The sequence below is a fragment of the Ochotona curzoniae genome, unplaced genomic scaffold (assembly GCF_017591425.1).
Source record: "Ochotona curzoniae isolate NIBS_2020 unplaced genomic scaffold, NIBS_Ocur_1.0 contig_3819, whole genome shotgun sequence".
NCBI lineage: Eukaryota > Metazoa > Chordata > Mammalia > Lagomorpha > Ochotonidae > Ochotona > Ochotona curzoniae.
Genome location: NW_024466004.1, coordinates 25949736 through 25971687, shown reverse-complemented (window position 1 = coordinate 25971687; position 21952 = coordinate 25949736). Strand labels below are relative to the sequence as shown.

Below are 21952 nucleotides of genomic sequence, written 5' to 3'. Positions count from 1 at the left end.
TTACCTCCTATAAATCAACATATATTACACATTACAGCCAAAACTTATTTTTTTCAACTGTGTCATAATAGTCTGTGACATAGACATAGCACAATTTATTCAAGTATTTTCATGCTAATGCATTAATTTGTTTTTCAATTTTTTACCACTACAAATCATATTGCAACAAACACCATCACATTCCACTTCAGTAAGAGCTATACGGTCTTTCTATATTTAACAGCTATTATTTCTGTTTTCGTTTTTGGGTTCAACAACTCAGTAAATCATTGAATTTAATTGAATCTGTATTAGGAGTGGAACTGCAATTTATACAAATTTAAAAGTCTAAACACCATAACAAAAATGTGCTACGCATCGTAGTCTCCAAAAGGTTATTACAGGATTAAAGGATATTTTTGTTGTTGTGGTTGAATATATTACTAATTTGCTTTCCAAAAGAGATTACAGTCCCAAACATACCATCAGCAGTGTATGAGATGGCCTTTGTCCTGATTCACAGCCAGCAACAGGTGCCAGGGTGATGTGTGTAGTTATGTCTCATAATCGCTGCATATTACATTACTGACTTAGTGAGCCTTTCACATGTTTGTTAACATTGAGTTTACCCCTTAGTGAACTGCTCGTTCTTACATTTTTGCTAATTAAAGGCACTGCATTGTCTTTTCTCGTCAAATTTTAAAAACTCTGAAAAAGGCAAAGGTTAATTGGTTGCATATTAATTACAAGTTTATCAGAACTATCATTTTCTAATTGAGTTTTTAATGATCTGTTACTACTGAAATGTTTAATTTTTATATACCTAATACATCTTCCACTTTATAGTTCCTAGACTTCAAGTTTTACTTGGATTTACTCTGTTGCCAGATTTGAGTATAAAAAATCCTTTGCATTGCTTTGATTTATATATCAACCCTTCTTCTGTAAAACATTATTTTACCAGGGGAAGAGATTTCTTATGTGGATAGTTGGTCACGCCAGCACACTATAGAATGAGCCATCCTGAGTTAAAATACTAAATTTAAATCATGTAAATTGTGAGACCAACGGCTCAGTCTTCTACCACCAATCTTTACCCGATATATAGAGTGTTCACATTATGACCCTTATGGTAGCTGGTAAGACATTCTCCCTTAGTAGTATTTTTGGCTATTTTCAAGTCCATACAACCTTTAAGAAACCTTTTCCAACTTCCAAAAACTTTATAAAATATGAAATTCTACATGGCATTACTTTTACATTTCAACTTGAATTAATATACTTTTTAAAGTGTCATTTTTAAGAAATAATGTTTATATATATATGCACACATTTTGAGCTTGCTTCAGGTTATTTTTTATGTAAAGTCTGTTCTTTTGTGATTCATAATTTTTTTTGAAAACCAGCACTTTTATCATTTACAGAGTATTTCCTAATTACATTTCTGGATGATTATAGCTAGAAAATTTATTATTCTTTCAGTGTATCTCAGTATGCAAATTATGTTATTAATCTTTTTCTATCAAACATTTTTAAAGATTTATTTTTATTAGGAAGTCAGATATATAGAGAGGAGAAGCAGCAGACAGGAAGATATTCGTCTGCTGTTTCATTCCCCAAGTGGCCTCAATGGCTGTAACTGAGCAGATCTGAGGCCAGGAGCCAGGAGTTTCTTCCAGATCTTGCACGCGGTGCAGGGTCCCAAGGCCTTGGGGCTGTCCTTAATTGCTTTCCCAGGCCACAAGCAGGGAGCTGGATGGGAAGCGGGGCCACTGGGATGAGAACCAGTGGCCATACTGAAGTCCAGTGCATGCAAGGTGAGGACTTTAGTTAGTAGGCTATTGCGAAGAGTCCTCTATAAAAAATTCTTAAGCTTTCTACCTATGCATTAAAATTCTTCCTAAGAGTGTTAGGTCTCTTTTTCCTCCATGCTTTAAATGTTATTTTTTAGAAACAATTTTATCTTTTCTAGGTCTTAGTTTTTAATCCTTACTTTTTTAACCCAGTTTTTTTTTTCATTTTTAGAGACCATTTGTCACTCAGTTATAATAATATTTTTATTTTACTGGGACTAGTTACTACATATTGTTAAAAGCCTTTATTAGCTTAAACTTCGATTGATTGTAATCTGTTTTTGTAATATAATTACTGAATCCTCCTTGACTTGCCAGTTATATCCTAGTTGCTTTCTTTGATGAATAACTGAACTTATTTAGCCAGTGTTTTGTGATATTTGCATTCCCATTTATCAATAAAATTTAGTTACAATGTCTTGATTTTAATTAGATTTAGTATTAAAATTATGCTGATTTCTTAGAAGCTGCCTATATTTTTTGGTCTTAAAAAGTTTAATTAATACTGGTTTGATAAATCATACTGGAAAACCTAATTAGTCTTGGTGCTTTACTCAATGGTAAATCTTGGATCACCTCCCCAATTTCTTTCACAGTAATTTCTATAGTCATATTGTATGAGTTTTTCAGTTTTTCACATTCCATAGATGAAGTTCAAATCATTTTCTCTAGGCTGTCACATATTTAGAGTCACACAAAGCAGATTCTCAAATTCTTTCAGTCCATTAACTACGTGTGATACGTTCTGTATCATTCCTTGCTTTGTCCCTAATTTGTATTTGTTTCTGTAACTGAATTTTATTATGTTCCTTTTCATTTATTAGGTTGACTGTTTAACTGATCTTTCTACAATTCTATAATTTTTTTGCTTTTTGAATTTTAGCGATTAAATTTATTAATTCATTTGTTTTATTTGGGGGCTATTTTTATTATTTGTGTAGGTTCTTATAAAGTGATAATCACATTAAACTTATTCCCTTTCATACATTACCTTTATAGTCAAGTGTTGTGCTATACATTTTCATTCTCAATCCGATTTACTATATATTCCATGTTTTGATATTAAATATTTTGCTCTATACTTGCATATGATTTTCTTTTTCATTTGGTATTTTCCTAAATAACTTAGAAGTTTTTCTTTACATTACAATCATTATTTATAGCCAGGAATCTGTCCTGCAAAATGCACACATTTCGAATTTAAGACTTCCTATGGAGCCATACTTTTACTTTAAATTTCCACGAACATACAAGAATTATTGAATGAAATGTCAAACTTTTATATTTGTCTTTACCTAATTATTGATCTCAACATCAATACTGAAATATGTTTCACAACCTGTACTTCAACCTCACTGGAAAGTTAGCAAAAATTTCAGCCCAATTTTTTTCTGAAACTTTGTACTTTTCAAAACCACGGATATATGACAGCAAAGGCTATTGTGGACGTACAAAAATCTGCTCCTATCCAGGGAAGGGAGGAGGGATGTGTTCTACGATGTTCTGTGGGTACCTGAATCCGCAGATAGTGATTCCCTACAATACATGTTATAAAGTTTAATTTATAAATTAGGCACAGGAAGAACTACAATAACCAATGATAAAACAGAAGAATTGTAACAATATAGTATAACAGAAGCAATTTAAAACTTATTAGTTGTTATTTCTGGGATTTCTCATTTACATTCATTTACTGTGGTTGCCTATGGGTAAATGAATCTGCAAAAAGCAGGATAAGGAGAGTCTGCAGCATTGATCATTTACTAATGTAGCACAAATAGAATCCCTGAGGCTTTCTTCAACAATTAAGGAACAATGTCACAAGAAGGGACTGCAGGTTTGCTTAGTAAACTAATGGATTCCTTTATACAAACGATCATGGGTATGTATTATAGGTAAAGCCAGCAGCTCACCTACTATACTCAATGATCAAATACTAAATAATAAAAGAAGTGTCCATATTTCACATCATTTCTTTCTTAAATAAGAGTAAATTTAAGATGTTGTGCACTGAAATAAGCTGCCACATGTTCACATTCTGCACCAGCATGTTTGAGTCAAAGTTCTGCCTCTACTTCTCATTCAGCTTTCTTAAATGCACTCCTGGGAAGCAGATGATGATTCAAGATCCTGGATCCCTGCAAACCACATGGGATTCCTGGAAATCGCTCCTGGCTCCTGCCTTGGTGCAGCCTAGCTTTGACTGTGTAGACACTTGGAGAATAAACCAATGAGTGGAGAACAACTTTGTCTCTTGCTCTCATTAACATTCTCTGTGTCTTATTCTTCCTCTTGAATGAAAAAGTAAAAACAGGCTTTTTAAAAAGGAAGAAAGTAAAAGCATTAGTTTTAAATTGACTTAGAACCTTAACAAACAGAATGAACCTAAAATAGAAGCCACATTTTTTTTCCTTTTGTTGAAATATTCAGCTTCTGTAAGTTGCAAGAATAAAGAAAACACAGGATTCCTGGGAAATGTCAAGTGAAAAGCTTAACTAGACTCTAGATTAAGCTATCCTGAGTACTTCAAAGAAACATCAGCCTCTACTCTTTCATGTGCAGGTTTTAGATGGCTCTTCAGTGACATTCTCCTAGTAACATCAAGGTTCTCCACTGCACTCGTTGTATGGGGAGTCAGGTGTACCACTTTCAGGAGAGTGTGCATGCTAAGCATGTGGTCAACTGAAAACTCTGAAGGACCCTCTTGATGTTATTTCCTGACAATTCTCCCCTTTGGTCATTCTGCCCGAAACTCTACTTCAGTCAGTGGTTTTCAAAGTTCTTTTCTTTTGCTCACTGGTGGTAACTAGTTTTTATTTCATTATACAATACTCTCCATCTGGGTTCCTGTACATCTCATATGCTTTGCCAACCTGTCCTTTTGAATGAAATGTTTCAATGATTTCTTCCTTGTTCTGAGGATTCACTAATGAACAACCCCCTACTCTCCTGCCCAACTCACCTTTCTCTCTCAGGCAGAGTTAGGCACTCCCTTTTTCCTTCCCATGGTACCCTGTACAAACCACTATTAAGCACTTCAACACACCTTTTGAAAGGCTGTTTTGTTCTTTCATCCCTGTTATCCTAGAGCTGAACACCGCTCTGATATAGAGCAGATACTGGATGATCAATGGATAACTGAGCAACAAATCTGTTCTAAAACCCAGCATGTGTGGGGCTGCAGTTGGCACGAAAATACTTTCAAACTGCATTGACAACCTTTAATTAACTGGTTGCAGCTACCCATGCATGAGATCAAGGTTGATACTCAGAAAGGACAGATAAATTAAGGACAGATAGCCTAGACCACAAGGTAATCAGTCACAGAAATGAATGTGAGAAATGTGAAGGATCAAAGACCTGGAAATAATAATACTTCTTCATTTAAAAGAATGCACATAAGCTTGATATTGGTCCCTTTCAGAATTTTAGATTTAATTACTAAATAATGTGGTTGTAAGATATAAGAATAAACATCAAGAGAAAATTCTGGGTCTAAAAGTAAAAAATCATGTGTTACAAACTGGCTTTTCAAATTAAAGAAAATATTTAGAAAATAATATTGGGTAAATTAGTGGTTAATTAAAAATATTGATTAACTGCGAACATGCAGTGAGCTGTCTCTGGCCCTGTCCCAGCTCCAGAGGCTGCTCCGTTCCTGGTGAGTACACTGAGAGGGGAAATCTGGAGAACAAGGTGGGCCCACATCCCACCCACCAACATCGTGCAGTGGATGGGATCAGAAGGGAATGACCTTAGGGTCTGGGGGAGGTGGGTAGAACTTCCAGCAGCATATTGTCTGCTGGCAGATCCCAGGCTGGGTCCTACTCCATGCTCAGAGCTCTGATTCCATCCACCATGAACATGAGGTAAGCTGTCCTGGGGTGGCCATTGCACCATTTGGTGCCAGGCACCACCTGCTAGCTGCCCAAAGCCAAGCTCTGGGGTTTGGGGGTTATGAATCGCTGCCTAGGTACCTCCATGTTGAGCCTATTGTGCTTCTGGGTTGCAAATTAATCCTGAAGACTCCCAATGACAGAGTAATTTTTCCTGTGAAGGTAAGCGAGGATACTGAAATCCGGTAGTTTGGAGGAGAGGGATCAGATTATCTTTATGGGTCAGACGGATACACCAGTCTCCTTTGAGTTCTGTGTAGAACTTGTTAACACTGAACAATGCTGACCACCATACACCAGTCCATGCAAAAGCTAAGGCTAGGGGTTTATCTAACAGGTACTAGATCCTAGTACCTGACAGAATGATGGATCAGGAGATGGATCACATTAGGCAGGGTCATGACATTAACCAGCACAAGAGACAACCATTTCCAGGAGTAGATTCTGTGGGGTGTGGGGAGCCGTGCAGTTTGGTCGGATGGCATGGGTGTGTGATGAACACCGCTCCTCAGTTAGCAAGGCTGCGAGGAGTTTCTGGCTGCGAGGCAAGGCCCGGCAGAATGTCTCTGGTCACCTCATTGCTGCCTCACCCATTGTATGGAACTCAATCACCTCTCTGATATTTCATAGAATTCTTCTGAGGGTGTTGTTGTTGTTTTTCTGCTAATGTGAAGTGATTCCTGTAACTGATATGACACCTCAAATTGATCTATCATGTTATGATAAAAACACCTGTAGTAACATAAGGCTATGACACACAGTTAAAAGTATACAATAATACAATTGAGCCCACTATGTTTCCAAACATTCTGCTATGTACCCACTTTTGTTCTAAAGTTTGCCCTAGTGTAAGTAATGTTTTCCTTAAGAAATGGCTTGATAATATCTTGCAACAGATGGCAATCATGGAGGTACAAAGAGTTTGTTTACCATGCACCTCGAACTGTTACAACACATGATATGACGCATTTTAGTTTCTTACCACAGAAAGCAAAAGTATATGGGGCATCTTTTATAAGGAAATAAATGTGAACCCCCTCAAATTGGCTAAAAATTTCTATATTATATTGGCATTCATATTTAGGGAAAGAAAACAGTTAATATAGATGAAAGAAAGTTTCTTGTAAAGGCCCTCTGTAGATTAGCTGAATTGCCTTGATCCCTTTCACTGCCCTTTAACAAAAGAACAAAAAACAATTGAATCAGCACTAGGTGATGGTGACCGTAATTAATGCATGGTTTGATTATAAAATTTAACAAAGAATCTATGTTATATGCTTTTATAAAATCCTTTTACTTATGATCTTTTAATTCTGTATTCTTAATATTTTAATCAATATTAGTTTGTGTTTAGTAAAAGTTGATTTTGAGTATAAGTAAACTACTTGTCACTATGTAACTGCATGCGCTGCCAACCGTGGAGTTCCTGGTTTCAGCCAGGTGATTGCAGGTTTCAATGAGTAATGGTTTGTTAAGAATGTTTTCTTTGAAATAGAAAAATATTTTTTTAGGATTGCTTCTTGCATTTTCATAACCATGATGTAATGAAAAATGAAACAATTGGATGTTGTGAAAAAACTTGTGATGATTTATGTATAAATAAAGAAGGCAACTTTTCTGAGTTGTCCATTATGAGCATCAAGTCATAGTGGTCCGTGTCTTATCTCTTCCTATCATCTCGCCGATCCACGCATCCTTTGCAAGCTCTCAGTCAGCTGGAGCTGGTCTCTGGCAGTGGGGGATGTATGAGCCAAACCCTGTGGAAAACTAGTCCCACTGGTTAGCTCAGGAGTTGGGGTGGTAACAAACTAAGCTAGGTGTGACCAAGAAGCCTGCCATCAATCTCAGGCAAGGAAACCAACAACAGTCTGGGCTGCTCAAGGCAGCAGCACCCAAATGTACATCTTAAATAGGGTGTGGGGTAGGCCGGGCTACAATGTTCACCAGCTCATACAAGGCCAAATGGAAGCCCAGACTATCCTGGACACTGGCCTAACACCAACTGGCACGTATGAGAACTGGATCTGGGAGTGGGTCAAGTGGAGGAACTTGGGAAACTTCCCTGGTGGGTCATGGCTCCCATTGGTGAACACATGGTCCAGGTCTGGGGGGGTCACACAAGCTGAGCAAAGTAACTCCAATGGCTGACTAATGTATGGGTTGGTAATGGACCACGGTAGACCAGGCAGGGCCTAGCAAACCTTAACTCACAAGTAAAAATAGAAATCAGGATAAAGCACAGGTCATGCTGAGTTAGGCTCTTACACCTACTGATCTGCATGAGCCAGGGACACTAGGCCATAGCATCTAAGGCAAAGACCAACATAGGTGAGGGGCTATGCCAAGCTGGGTCAGAGCAACCACTGACATGCGCAATCAATGGCTGGGAACAGGCCTGGTTGGGGAGCTAAGAGGACACCCTAGCTGGGTTGGGGCTTCCACTGGTGAGTGCAGGGGCTGGAGTGGGGGCTGCGTTCTGGTCTGGATATGGCTTCAGCCTCCCTTGGCACAAGTGTGGACGGAGACTGGACACACCAAGCCAGGCTACACTCCAGCACTATCTGGTACTCTGGAGGACCAGGGTAGATGTAGGATGGACTAGGCTAGGTCTCTGCACCCTGTGAGCCATGTGTGAGCTGTGTTTGGGTATGGATGAGCCTTGGCTGGGCTGAAACATCCAACAGTAAGAACCAGATGGGGTTGAAGGCCAGTCAGGAAAGGCCACTGTTCCTGCTAGGACAGGAGGTGGACTAAGTAAGGCTGGCTCATGGACTCACTGATATGCACAAAATCTGGCATTGGGAGAGTTTCTGATGGAGGAGCCTCGGCAACTTCTCTGGCAGGACATAGTCCCTGCAGGTAAGGGCAGGAAGCATGATAAGGAGCAGCCCAGGCCAGGAAAAGGTACCCATTGGCATACCTTTGGCACAGGTCAGAGGCGGACCAGACTGAACCAGTTCACATCAGCTGCTGACGAATCCTAGCACCATAACCGTGTGGGTTGAGCCAGGTATGATAGCAACATGTACCAGTACACATTACAGCTGGTATAGGGTACATGCTGGGCTGTGCTAGCCTGTTACCCTCACCAGCTGGAAGAGGGGGTGGGCCAGGCAGGAAGAGCTACAGCACCCACTAGCAAATGTGAAGGTGAGGCGGGCCATGCCAGACTGGGCCACAGCACTAGTAGGAACCAGGAAGGGAGGAGCTAAAGCTGGTAGGGGAAACATGGAGGGCCTCCCTGCTGGAACACTCACTCACTGGAGAGCCTGAGTTGGGATGGGGACAGACCAGGCAGGGCTACAACACCTGTGGGCCTCATGCGAGCCAGATCAGGAAAAGCCAGGCTTGGTTGACTGTCCCTACTGGTGCAAACATAAAGCAGAATGGGTGAGGGTTGGTTGGACTTTGCCGCTGCATCAGATAGCAGATGCTGGCACCTGTGGCTAATCTGTCAAGTTAAACTACAGAACCATCTGGAAAGTGCATCATCCAGGAGTGAGAGTGGCCCAATAGGGAAATAGTGGGCACCTCTCTCTTGGGTTACCACTTCCACTGGACAGCATGAAAACCAGGACTGGGGCAAGGGTGGCTAGACAGAAAGGCACCCGCCAGCATGCGTGTGGGCTGGATAATAGGGCAGGTTGGGTTGCCTAGGTTTCAATGCCCATTGACATGTATGAGAATGAGATGTGGGACAGACTGGACTAATTTGCTGTACATACTGGCAAGCATAGGAACTAGGTCAGGCAGCAGGCCTTGTGGGGTTTATTGTGGGTCGCTCCAACTAGGCTGCAGCTCTTGCTGGTTTATGCGAGGGCCGAGCGTGTGCTGGGCAGAATCCATTGTTTCCATGGAAGACAGGGCTGGAAACAGAACTGACCCAGCAATTGCAACTACCAGCTAACTGAAGCAATGGACTGTGCCGGACCCTGTACTTGCAAGTACACACAAGAATCTGGTCTGGGATCACCTCAGACAAAGTTTCTTTGGGGATCTCCCAAACCAAACTGCCAGACTCAGAACCCTAACCTTGAACAGAAGTTCAGGTTCCATGGTCTGCCCTGGAGTGCAAGTGTCACTCGAGCCTTCTCAGAGGCTCAAACAGAGCAGTAGACAGCCTAACCAGGTGCGCATGGAGGATATGGCAGTCTATCAGACCCTGCAGAGTATACCTGGTACCACAACAGAGGACAGCAAATCAATCAACTACCCCAGCCATATATTGGCAGGGAAAAACTGGGCAAACAGAGACTCTAAGGTGGACTATGCCAATCAGTGGAGTCATCGTGTTTGAAATGGCGAGATTGGTAGCAATAAATAACTGCTAACTACCAAAACCACTTGAGCAAGACTCTCAGAGCATGCCCCATATTGGGGACCTCGGGTAGGTGGGAGGCTGTGTGGAACTTCTCCCTTCACCTCCCCCTCTACCCCAGATACAGAAAAAATGTGGAAATAATAGCCTTACCCACTTTCCTGTAGCCCTTGAACCTTTGTGTCCTAATTAACTATTTAAAGATTGTCAAAAATTTAAAAAAATTGATTATATCTTTTTGTTTGACTCATCTAGGAAGAGTACCCTTAGGAAGGACCACTGCACTGTACCCTGTCTTGTCTCATTCAGTATTTATCTTAGATTGTCAAGGGCTCAGCACTCATATTTTCAAAGTTTGTGTCACAAACTAGAAATGGGTGACTTTTGAACTACATAAGAGAATCAAGAGTTTAAAATGACAAATGAGAACACCATGGTAAACATTCTAAATAAATGTTAATACATATAAATCCAAACACTTAAATGTGTTCTGTTTGATTAAAATAAATTTGTATCAGGATACAAAATAACTAACAATAGTATAGTTCATGTTTATTTGAGATTCATTCTGACTCTGGACATTAGTAATTAAAGAAGTAAATTCAGCTCTTCTTTTACAAAAGATGACTTTTAAAAAACCTTGATTGGAGTTAAAGTCTTAGTTCTACTAATTCAAAGTTCCTTCATTCTATTTTACTGCCTAGATTATGCACTGCTCAAAACATAATGTCATCTACTTCTAAATATTACACTAAAAATATATATCAAAGAAACCTGAGATGAAGGCCATAAGGAATTTGAGGAATCTATAAACTGTGATCCATGAACAGTAGGACATTAACTGAAATCTGAAATACGAACTAAAAATGTTCAGGAAAACATCCCAGTTGTCCTAAACTCTTCAAAATATTTCCAATCAAGTAAAAGAAAGAATAATCAGAATGTATAAGGGTTTAAAACTGGAATAGATTGGTCACAACAACAGAGAATGGATTTTCTCATAAAATGAACAAGTTTGAATTATGTAGATTAACATTTATGAGCAAATCCTGGTGGACCTCTTATAAAATCTGAATAAAGGATGAGAATCAATACGGATGGCCTCTTAAGTTGCTGCCTCTTCCCCCAAAACACACTCACATAAGAAACCCCTCAGTTTGACTGGCATCTTTTGGTTACTATGGTTTTCACGAAGACAGTGAATCCATGATTAACCTCTACACATGAATAAACTTCCAGTGGGAGGTAGGATCACTATCAGTGAGCCCCTGGAAGCCAGCCAGAGGAAGCCATCTGCATTGTCACACTTCTCCCATGGCCGGACAAGTGCAGGTACTTAAAATAACATTCCACAAAATGCTTGCACAAAGACATTGATTCTTTAATATTTTGTCCTTGTTTTTGATCACCTGATATGTTTATCAGTAGCTAGTTAGAAACATTAAAGATAAATGCACACAAAGACAAAACAAATGTTAATTGCCTTCTGCTTTTTATCTCACACACAACTTCTATTGCTGTAAGAACTTCCCAGTGAGGGGGAGCTACTTATGTGGCTTACAAGGGATTGTAAGGATTAGCAAGGAAAAATAAAAACCAAGGATAATTTCTTTAATATATTGGACTAAGAAGCACTAGACAATCATAAGCCTGGATGATAAATTATGAAATAACCAGTCTTTGCACTACACCCACTTGCAACAGCAGCTGAACTAACACCCCAGCTCTCTGTGCAGTGGAATCTGCTATTTGAGTCTGTAGAGACACACTTGTTTAGCAATTCTTGCACAGTGAATGGCTTTTACATTGATTGTGAAAAAAAGCCACATGTAATTGGCTTCCAACTAAAAATAATGCACCTGTCACTTAATATTGGGTGATACTGAGTTAATTACTTTCCTACCACCCAGAATATAGTTCAAACAAAGAGATTTGGTTATGTAATTTTTAAAATGAGATTTTCTAAAAAAAAAAAGTGAGTATTTGATGAACATATTAAGCAGAAACAATTGCTGGATTTGATTAGAATTCATCCCAGTTTGAATATTTCAAAGTTCAGCAAGTTTTTGTATTTATAAGTTAGCACATAATTGGGCATGCATATTTATGGGGTCCAATGTGATGCTTCACTTCATAAATACATTGTGTAATAATGCAGGATAATTAAGTTTTTATCATTTCTTTATGGTGAATATGTTCAAAATCCTCTCTCCCAGCTGGTTGGAATACACAATGAATTATTGTTAACTACATTCATCCAACTGTGTAATAGAACACCAGAACTTATTCCTGTTATCTGTCACATTGAGGGGAGGGAGGCTGGGAGAGGTTGGTCAATGGTATCTTTTTTATGCAGTAACAACTGAGTCACCAGATTTAAGAATTTCTTTTACATTCTTTTAACTTAGAACTAAAGTCTCATGCAGGAATTTCAAAGTTGGTATGGGGTAGAATTACATAATAGATCTTTTCCTTGGCTTTGAAATTTTTTTAATACTCTCAATTCATCTCCTCATAAGTTCATATACTTATATTAAAAATTGTCCTCTCTTAGTTGCCTGAAGTGAAAAGTGAAAGGCAGTAACCTAAAGAGGAACTCATGCCTGGATAAGATGAAACTGAGACGAGAGAAAAACAAAGCCATAGGTGGTGAGCTGGAGGAGAAGCTGAGGCCAGAAGCTCCAGCACGAGCAGGGTGTGCTGAGGCTCTGGCATAGGCAGATCCTGAGGAAAGCAGAATCAAAACTTAGAAGCCTTCCAAACAACTCTGAAACCAGGTGTGAAAAACTGAATAATCTGAGTAAAAGAAAAAAAAAAAAAGCAAACTACAACTGGGAACAGAATTAGGACTAGAATTCAGGAACTCTGAAGTGGGATGTGAGAATCCTAACGGGTGTTTAACCTGCTAGACTAATTGCCTCACACCCTTATTCTTGGTTTAATGGGAATTTCATAGGTATAATACTGACTTAAATATGACATCCCCCAGGAAGTATGAGTTATTTTCAATTCTCTACATAACTGATCGTAGTGTGTATTGTAATTTGGGGTGTATCTTTTTAAAGAATGTTTCTAGGGGTTGGCAATTGGGAACAGCTGCCTCAGCCACCACTGCAATGCCATCTTAGAGTTTAAGTTGAAGGTTTGCTGGTTGTGCTTCTGATTTAACTTCCGGCTAACGCACCTATCTGGAAAGGGAGTAGATTACAACCTAGGTACTAGGGCCCCTGAAAAACACAGAGGAGATCATGATGAATTTCCTGGCTCTTGGCCTTGTCCTGGCCAGGTACTAACTGTTGTGGGCTTTTGGGGAATGGATAAAAAAAAAATCAATAAATCTCTTTCTGCCTTTCAAATTAAAAAAAATTAAGAAAAGAAAATTTCTAATCAAAGACCATTAATTTCTTTGCAAATTGATGTGTTAAGGTTTTCTTGATAATCCACAGCCACTCCAGTTACTGCCTTATTGTTGTCTCTGTCAGTTTCTGAGAAGGTTTTATTGTAAGGTCTCTTTACTTTGTTATCTATACTTTACTCTTCCACAAATCCAGCCTGACTTCAACTGCTGTTGTTCTACCAAGATGACTTAGCTAACATAACCGACGACAAACATGAGAGAAACTTAATTCTTTAACAAGGAAAGGGTTAAATAAAAATTATATTCCTATAGTGAAACACTATGCAATCATTAATAAGAATATCTTAAGAACTATCCAATATTCAGGAAATAATATGGCCCTTGATAATCATTGACCTAGTGCAACTATTTTTTTCTTGGACGTGTCACTTTTAAATAACTACCATTAAGTGATGCAACATGAGATGGTTACACATATTTCACATTAATTTGAGTTGTTCACTAACACTCTAAAGAACCGAGAAAATGACACACAATGCATAGCGTTTAACAATAAGCTTCTGCTTGCCTGTAGGATTGCCCTTGCTCTTTCTCAATGGTCTGCTACCATTGATAATTGAAATTGGCATGGTTACTGCCACAGCAATTGTCACTGGCCACAGATAAGTTGCTGTGATGTTTTTAAATCACAGTTATTTTCTACTCCATCTGTTCTCATCTTTCAAGTCAGCTGTCAAGTGAAATCAGTGGCTCCGTACTAGAAGTTGCAGAAGTTTATACATTACCACGGAAAATGAAACAATTGCATAATAGGCTGGTATTTAGAAGAATTCTACAAGGTGAGCCAAGAGAGAATCCACAGGAAGTAAGCTGACATGTTGACAGTTGCCTCAGAGTGATGATGTGAAAGTGCTATATTTATAATAACAGTAAACATTCTCGTATTAGTTTTGACTAGGACGCATAATTGCCAAAAAGCTTCTATTAAGGAAATCCTTTAAAAATTACAATTCTGAATTTCTTTTTCTATATATTCTAATTGCAGTCTTCTTTTAGCTTAAATTAATAAGGATACCATGTAAAAGTCTAAAAACATTTCTTGGCTTTCTTACTGGCTATCCTGTATTATTTCCATTCTAATGAGTAATTCCACTTCATTGTCTCTACTCTTTCAAATTTGAAAATATCTTTGACACAATTTTCAAACTCTTCTGTCTAAACATTAACAACTATATATCAAAAAATAGGTGATTGAAGAAAATAGCATTAAAGTTGATAAATATACTCAACTTCTAATTGTAATGTAGAACTTGATTTTTTTTTAAAAAAGTCTTGTTTATTTTATCAGAGAGAGACAATGAAATAGATCCCACTCGCTAGTTCACTCATTATCCAGAGCTGGGCAAAACTATAACAAGAAGCTAAAAACTCAGTTTGGGTCTCCCTTGTGGGTGGCAGAGACCCAAGTGTTTGAGCCATCATCACCTGCTGTTTCTTGGCACACACAACAGTGGGATGCAGAAATCAAAATCTACAGAGCCAGGACCTGAACGCAGGATGGGATGCTGCTGTTATAAACAGTCACCTCAAACAACAGGCCAAAAACCCACCTCTGATTGTGAATTTGGAATGAGAAAACTATCTCTTTTTGTTAGAAACAAATGAACTAGAATACAAATCTCAAAAATGGGCAGGGTCTTCCCATTTTTCTTTGTTCATGAGCTATGCTATCGAAAAGTGCAAGGATATTTGGATGGTGATACAAACCTAACTTTTCAGTGCACCAGGGATAAAGTGCTATGGGACTATACTTTCATGTCTGAAAGATTAAAAAAGAAAAATGGAAAACCTGAAAACAATCATTTTCAGGGACAGTGATCAGATGAGCAATCTTTGAAAAAGTTAACCACCCGTTAAAATAAATCAGAATAGACGTGGCTGAACTAGGGTTGTTCAGGAAGCTACCAGGTCCCACCCTCCTGCTGCAAGTATTTCTAGAATCAGGTGCACATTTTCAACTGAAGTCCTCAATAGCTTGATTGAGTTTCACAGGTTCTTTTCTGGAGTATAGATAGCAGGTAAAACTTGCAACGAATCACTGGTCTTACTGAGGTAAGCTGACCTGAAGGCTACTTTTCCAGCCACAATGAGGTATAGCAGGTATCGCTAACTGGATTATGCAAATGTAACCTAAAATAATCACATACTACATGTCTTACAGAGATTATTCTTTTCTGACAAATAACAAATTCTTGAATTATCTTATTTTGCTGCTTGTCAATTCTGTTACTCAATCCAGTCAAAATCTAAACACAGAAAAAGTCATAATAAGATGGTCATAAAAAAGAGTAGTCTTTATAATTATACACTCAATTTACTTCAAGAAATTGAAACTGAAGTTAGATTGATTTCAGAAAACATATATGCTATAAGCAATCCAAGAACCCCATGCTATGCCACTCTGAAGGAGTGCCTTACAGGATTTCCTTGATTAATCTAGAAACAAAAGTAGGCATATGACCTAAATTATTTATCTTATTAAAAAAAAACAATGGTTATAGATGAGAAAACAAAAGATGTTAAACTAGAAAATCTGACGCATTTAGTGGAGGATGTACACAAGGTTATTACACAAACCTTAAATCTGCCCTGTCATTCAATATATCGTCCTTCCTGTTTGATGCTACAATCACGCTCTGTAAATATTTTCCCCTTATGGTTAAACAGACTGACAGCCACAGTTGGTGAATATGAACAACAGCATGGGAAATCATTGGAGCCAAACATAACTTTTTATTTCTGTACCTCAAAGTTTGTGAGCATAAATTTATTACTGAGCAATACCAAACTATAAGCACACACACATATACTTATGTTGTCCTTGTTTGTTCTTGATTACTTAGATAAAATCTTAGTCTTAATCAGGAATATATGCAAAGAAGGTATTTATTTTAAAGACTTGTCTGCACAGTGTCTGTTTTTGAATGCAATCATATTCAAAGAATTGCTATAACAAAGACCTATTATAAAAGGTTATAATTTGACAGGATTTACTCCAAGTTTATGGTTATTATCTGACCATTCTTTTTTCTCCCTCACATAATTACCATGTGGCTCACAATACATATAATTTGTCTTACAATTATAATAGATGCTCATTATCTGCATAGATACTTATTAAGGAAGTAACAACTGACTGTTGCCAAGAAAGCTAAATAAGGCAATATTGTCTAATTTGAGGTGATTCATCCCTCTTTCTAGTCTAGCTGGTTGTCCAATTATATGACATTTAATGTATACAAGAGTTGGAAGACAAAGGAATAGTATTTTTAAAAACGAAATTGATTTTTAAAATGTAAAAGCATTCAATCAGTCTGCAGGAATATTCAGATTTTCCTTTAATCCTCCAGACTTTCAGTGGAAATCTATGAAATAATGATTAAGTTTTTGTCAATGAGAATCTGTTCAATGACTTGGGCAGTTCTTTGTTAAAGTAATATGCTCTCTTAAAATGCAAAAATCACCCAGAAAGAATTTCGTTTCCCCGAGAAGACCATCTAAGGTGGCCCAGCAGTTACGTTAGTGGTGTGGACCCCTCCCGATCCAGAACTTTCTCACCATTCCCTGACTCCAGCAGAATGTTTTTTTTTTTTTTCTGCGAGCTAGTCCTCCTTACAGGCTCTCAGTTTGGTTTGGGCAGTGGGAGTCACCAGCGGGATAGCTGAGGGCCGGAGGACGGTAAAGAGGAGGGATTCACTGCCCTAGCCCCCTCTCTGAGCCTACACTGACGGGATTGCTTTACTCAGGGGCTTTCTGCAGCCTCCTCCACACATTTTTCTCTGGCCCTCAGAGGGGGTTTATGAAGAATGCTGAAACCTGGGCTGAGATTCTCCACAATCCTTGTGGTTTTCTTTTGCCTCGACCACTCCTTGTAAACCAGCCCTCCATTAAACTCTTAGAAATCATTCCGATTTTAGAATGCTATGTCGTTTCTGTGAGATCCTGACAGAGTTCATTATTTTTATTTATACCTCAGGGAAAGTGTCATTGGTAAACTTCTAATTTTCGTTGGTAAACTAGTAATTAATTGGTAAAAAAAAGAAATAGCCATAAATAAAAGCCAAGGTATTATCTAAAGACTTGGACAGTTAGTAAATCAATGATGTCTTAAAATCATAAATACTGAACAAATGCTTAAATTTATATCCTCAGAAGAAATTTAATTAAAATGTCTAATCCAAACAGATTTAAAAAGATTCCTAATTGCCATCAATATATAGTCTGAGTAGAATGTTTGTTATTTCTATAGAAGTATTGAATTGCTTACACACAGTGCACACATTGCATTTCCAAGTATTGTCAAATACATTTTATAGACACATTATGTAAATAGAAATATTACCTTTTTGCCAATTTCTCCTTTGCTGCCCTCGGAACCTTGCTCTCCCTGTGGAAGAGAATATGATGCTTACAGTAACATCCACAGTACATTTACAAATAAAATTTTCTAATAATAATAGCAATGTTTCTAACAATATAAACATCAATAATGATGTTTCTAAGTTCTAAATTGATGGCAACTTACATAGACTTAGATAATTTTAATTATTAAAAGGAACAGCTTTGCACTTTCAAGGTAATTTAGTCTATATAAGCCTCAATTTTCCATAAAAAGAGTGATTATAGTATCTTCATTATTAATTATGAGAATTGAATATATTAACATAATGCCTAGTATTATTGCCATTGATTTTACTAGATCCAGTTGAAACAGTCTGCTTAGAAAGCTGACGTTTAAGGAATTCTGTTCTATTCCCATGAACAAATAGGCTTTGAAGGCCACAGTTCTGGCTTTTGCTCCAATACCAGCTCCCTATCCTTTTCTGGGAATGACAGCTATAGGGTTGCCTATTCTCAAACATTATCTTTATTCTCAAAAGTGTAAGACTCCTTTTCTTAAAAAAAAAAAAAAGATGTATTTACTTTTTTGAAAAGTCAGAATTGGAGAATCTTCCATGTACCAGTTTACTTCCCAAATTGCTGTAACAACTGGGCTGGCCAGATGTAAGCCAGAGGTTTCTTCCAGCTCTTTCATGTGGGTGCAGGACCCAAGCACTTGGGCCATCTTCTAGTGGTTTTTCATGACATTAGCCAAAAGCCTGATCAAAAGTGGAGTACTGGGGACTTGAACCAGCTTGCATGTAGGATGACAACATGGCAGGTGGCAGGCCTTACCTGCTACTCTACAATAGCAGCCCTGAAGACTCCTTTTCCTCAATTGAAATCGCTCAGATATGAAAAATGTGTCACTAATCCTGCATTGACTTTTATACCACTGATGTGCCATTCACAATTCTACAAGCAGTCATGGAACACGTCCTACATCTGATACCCTTGGGATAACATGGCCAGCAACATGGTGCTGGGACTGGTTGTATACTCTCAGCCTCCCATGGGGTCTCGAGCATAGAAAGCATTCAGCAAACATTTGCTGGGAGCACAGAGACTGCCAATGAAGGGGTTCTCACCTCCAGTTTTTTGCAAAGCCTTAACAAGATAACACTTGGTAGAACTAAAATTCATATTAATCATATGAAAACTAGTGCCAGTATTTTAATCAAAGTGAATATATTTTAATATAAAATCTAGTGATATATTGTTGGTGAATGTATTATATATATGCACACATATCCATATACACCTGTATGTGTGAATGTATATACAGAGCTAGAGTGATAACAAATTAGTTTTGCTTATCTACTCTAAAAACTGTTAATAGGAAAGAAAATAGGCTAGGTTGTAGGTATACCTTATTTCTACCACTTTTCCTAAACTACATGTTTCAATTTCATCTGTTAATTCCAGCTGGCATTGAAGCTGCTAAACGTCTCTAGTGTTACCAGCCACAATATCAACAGGATGGTGCGACCACAAACAGCCGCTAAAAAGTCCAAAATTGTTTCCCAGCAGATAAATCTGAACCCCCCTTGGCTTGCAGCTCATCTCACAGATGCAGCACATGCTGGATTCCTGGGTTTTGTCTAGAACTGCTGTGAAGAAACACAGAAACTTGCCATTTCATGGCTGCCAGTTTGAGCTTACTAACATTTTGGTGCCAAGTAAAGAAAGTTTTTCAAATGCTGTAAGTATAAATAAACCTGTATCTTTTAAATGGTAGTTTCATCTACAAAGCAAAACCATTAGATGCATAGCGACTTCTTGTTGCTTAAAGCGTGTAAAAGTTCTCCTGAGCATAGAATGTACGTGGCTGGCTTTGGTGAACAGCACCCACTGCATCGGTAATGCGCTCCTCTTTGGGCTAATCTGGGTGGCCCCTCCTGAAGTGGCTTCACGTCCCTCCAGGACACTGGCTGTGTCATCTCTGCATTTCCAGTGAAGCTGGTCACAGAGAATCATACTCTTCCCCAGAAGCAGAAAACCACCTTTGAATAGTAAAGCAGCGCAAAGGAAGTCCGCCCTAGGCAAGAGAAAGATGCTAGACTCAGGGAGAAAATGCTTCCCAAGTGCTTTACTATGTTTATTATTCTGGAAGGAAAAACACCTGAAGAGCGGAGCTCTCTGTGGTGCATTTTAATATTGTGTAACTTATAATCACTCTTGAGCTCAATTTGGGATACACACACACACACACAAGACGGAAGCAAGAAGTAACCAATTCCAGCCAAAGGTAATAAAACTGTTCCATTCCACATGCTAGACTCTAAAAACAAGGAAATCATTTCCAGAGCTACTTTTATTCCCACAGCCCCCAGAAAGCACTGGGACGGACTTCTCTGGGGAAGCATGCTGCTCCCCATCCCTCCCAGAGCGATCAGTTTGAGAGAACTCTGACAGCAGACTCCGGGAGTCCCCTTTGGGAAGCCAACAGTCCGAGGGAATCCAGTACAATTAGACAAAACTTCAGAGTCTTAACAACATCATGTACAAAATCAATCGTCATATGTGAAAATTCTTAACTCCCATGAAACGCTTAAGACAACTTCTTACCTTTTGGCCAGGTAAGCCTGAAACACCAGGTAAGCCATTTTCACCCTGAAAGGCGATACAAAATACATTTAATTCACCATAAAAAAACAATGAACAATGAATAATTTTTTGGCAATTTTAATCAACTAGCTCTAGTGTGGACAAAGGGAGCCTGCCACTGAATATTTATAATTTGCAGGGAATTTCCAATTTCCCTTCATCTTGTCACTCCACAACTATCACTTCAATTTTGGAAATAGAGGCTAGGAGAAATGTAACAATATATTCAAGGTCACCTCACCAGAAGCATCACCTGAGACTGTAGCAGAGTTTTCACCGGCCTGTGTTAAAGTGTGTTTTTCCATATATTTACACCCCTGATTCATTTCTCTTTTTAAAATCTCTCTGGGCATAATATTAAATCCAACAACGCATTACTCATGGATCAGACACTCTTTTTACAACAAATTTATCATTATTGTGATAATTTCAAAAATACAATAAGTATGTGGTGAAACTATAATTTGAACTCACTTTTTTGGTTTCTATCTGTCTCCCATCATCTCTGGGAAAAGATTTAGTTCTTGGCGTTTAAGTGACTTGTCTAAAGTATGGCATATATATATATGTATACACACACACACATATAGTGTGTATGTATATGTATAGAATGGTTACACATAAACGTGTTTCCTTTCTTGTTCATCTGCTGATCACTTTTAGAATGATCATAAAGATATTCATGGCTAATTTCATGAAAACCACTGAAACATTTTTTACTTTTTTTTTCTACTTTTCTTGTTTATGCCTTGGTTATAAAAATTTTCAGTGATGTTTATCAGTTTCCATCTCTGGAATTCATGGATCATATCTTTGACAAATCTGGTTTGTAAACAATACACCAGCTAGAATGAGATATTCCTGGGAGGATGTGGACATTCTCAATGGAGCCTGAGGAATTTGGCAGCATATAGTAATTTACTTTGCCTTATGAGTTTCCAGGTTCAGAGAATAAACAATTCTACTAGCCTGCTTTATTTCTATCAAACATCTATAATTAACTTAGAAGATACCAGTTTTCAAGCACAATCTCAAATGTAGTAAAATATCATTTTTGATAATTATTGAAGCAAAATTCAACTATATAGAGAAAAAAGCAACTTCATTTTTAGAATAGCAATGATGTATACTGTCTAAATCTAAAGTGTTTTTTAAAAATAATTACATTTTTAGAAACTCTTAATGATCATCACCACATACATTTAGCTATGCACATGAACATATGTTAAGGATTTTGATTTTTCTTAGACTTTTTAAATGTTCTACAGCATATCTGCTATTATCACCTTATGTACTAAACACTAAGGGGAAGATTGTTCTGCTAAACATAACAATTACTGAGCAACTAATAAAATGTGAAACTTATCTATAGACAAAAAGTTTCACATAATTTTTAAAATTCCATGAGTTCTAGATTTTAGCCATTACTATCATTAATGAAATGGTAGCAAAAGCACACTAAGCATTTAATGCAAGGGAACATTCACTGGAAACACAGATT

The 21952-nt window shown here is 38.0% G+C and overlaps 1 protein-coding gene across 1 annotated transcript in view; it reads right to left on the bottom strand.

Annotated features, from left to right (window-relative positions):
* COL19A1 (collagen type XIX alpha 1 chain) overlaps window positions 1-21952 on the bottom strand; it is a 319505-nt gene that overhangs the window by 214243 nt on the left and 83310 nt on the right. Inside the window, exons 9-10 of the mRNA XM_040983151.1 lie at window positions 20413-20457; window positions 17807-17851 (exon numbers count right to left, since the gene is read on the bottom strand). Of these exons, the coding sequence (XP_040839085.1) occupies window positions 17807-17851; window positions 20413-20457 (90 nt within the window). The remainder of the gene's footprint in view (window positions 1-17806; window positions 17852-20412; window positions 20458-21952) is intronic.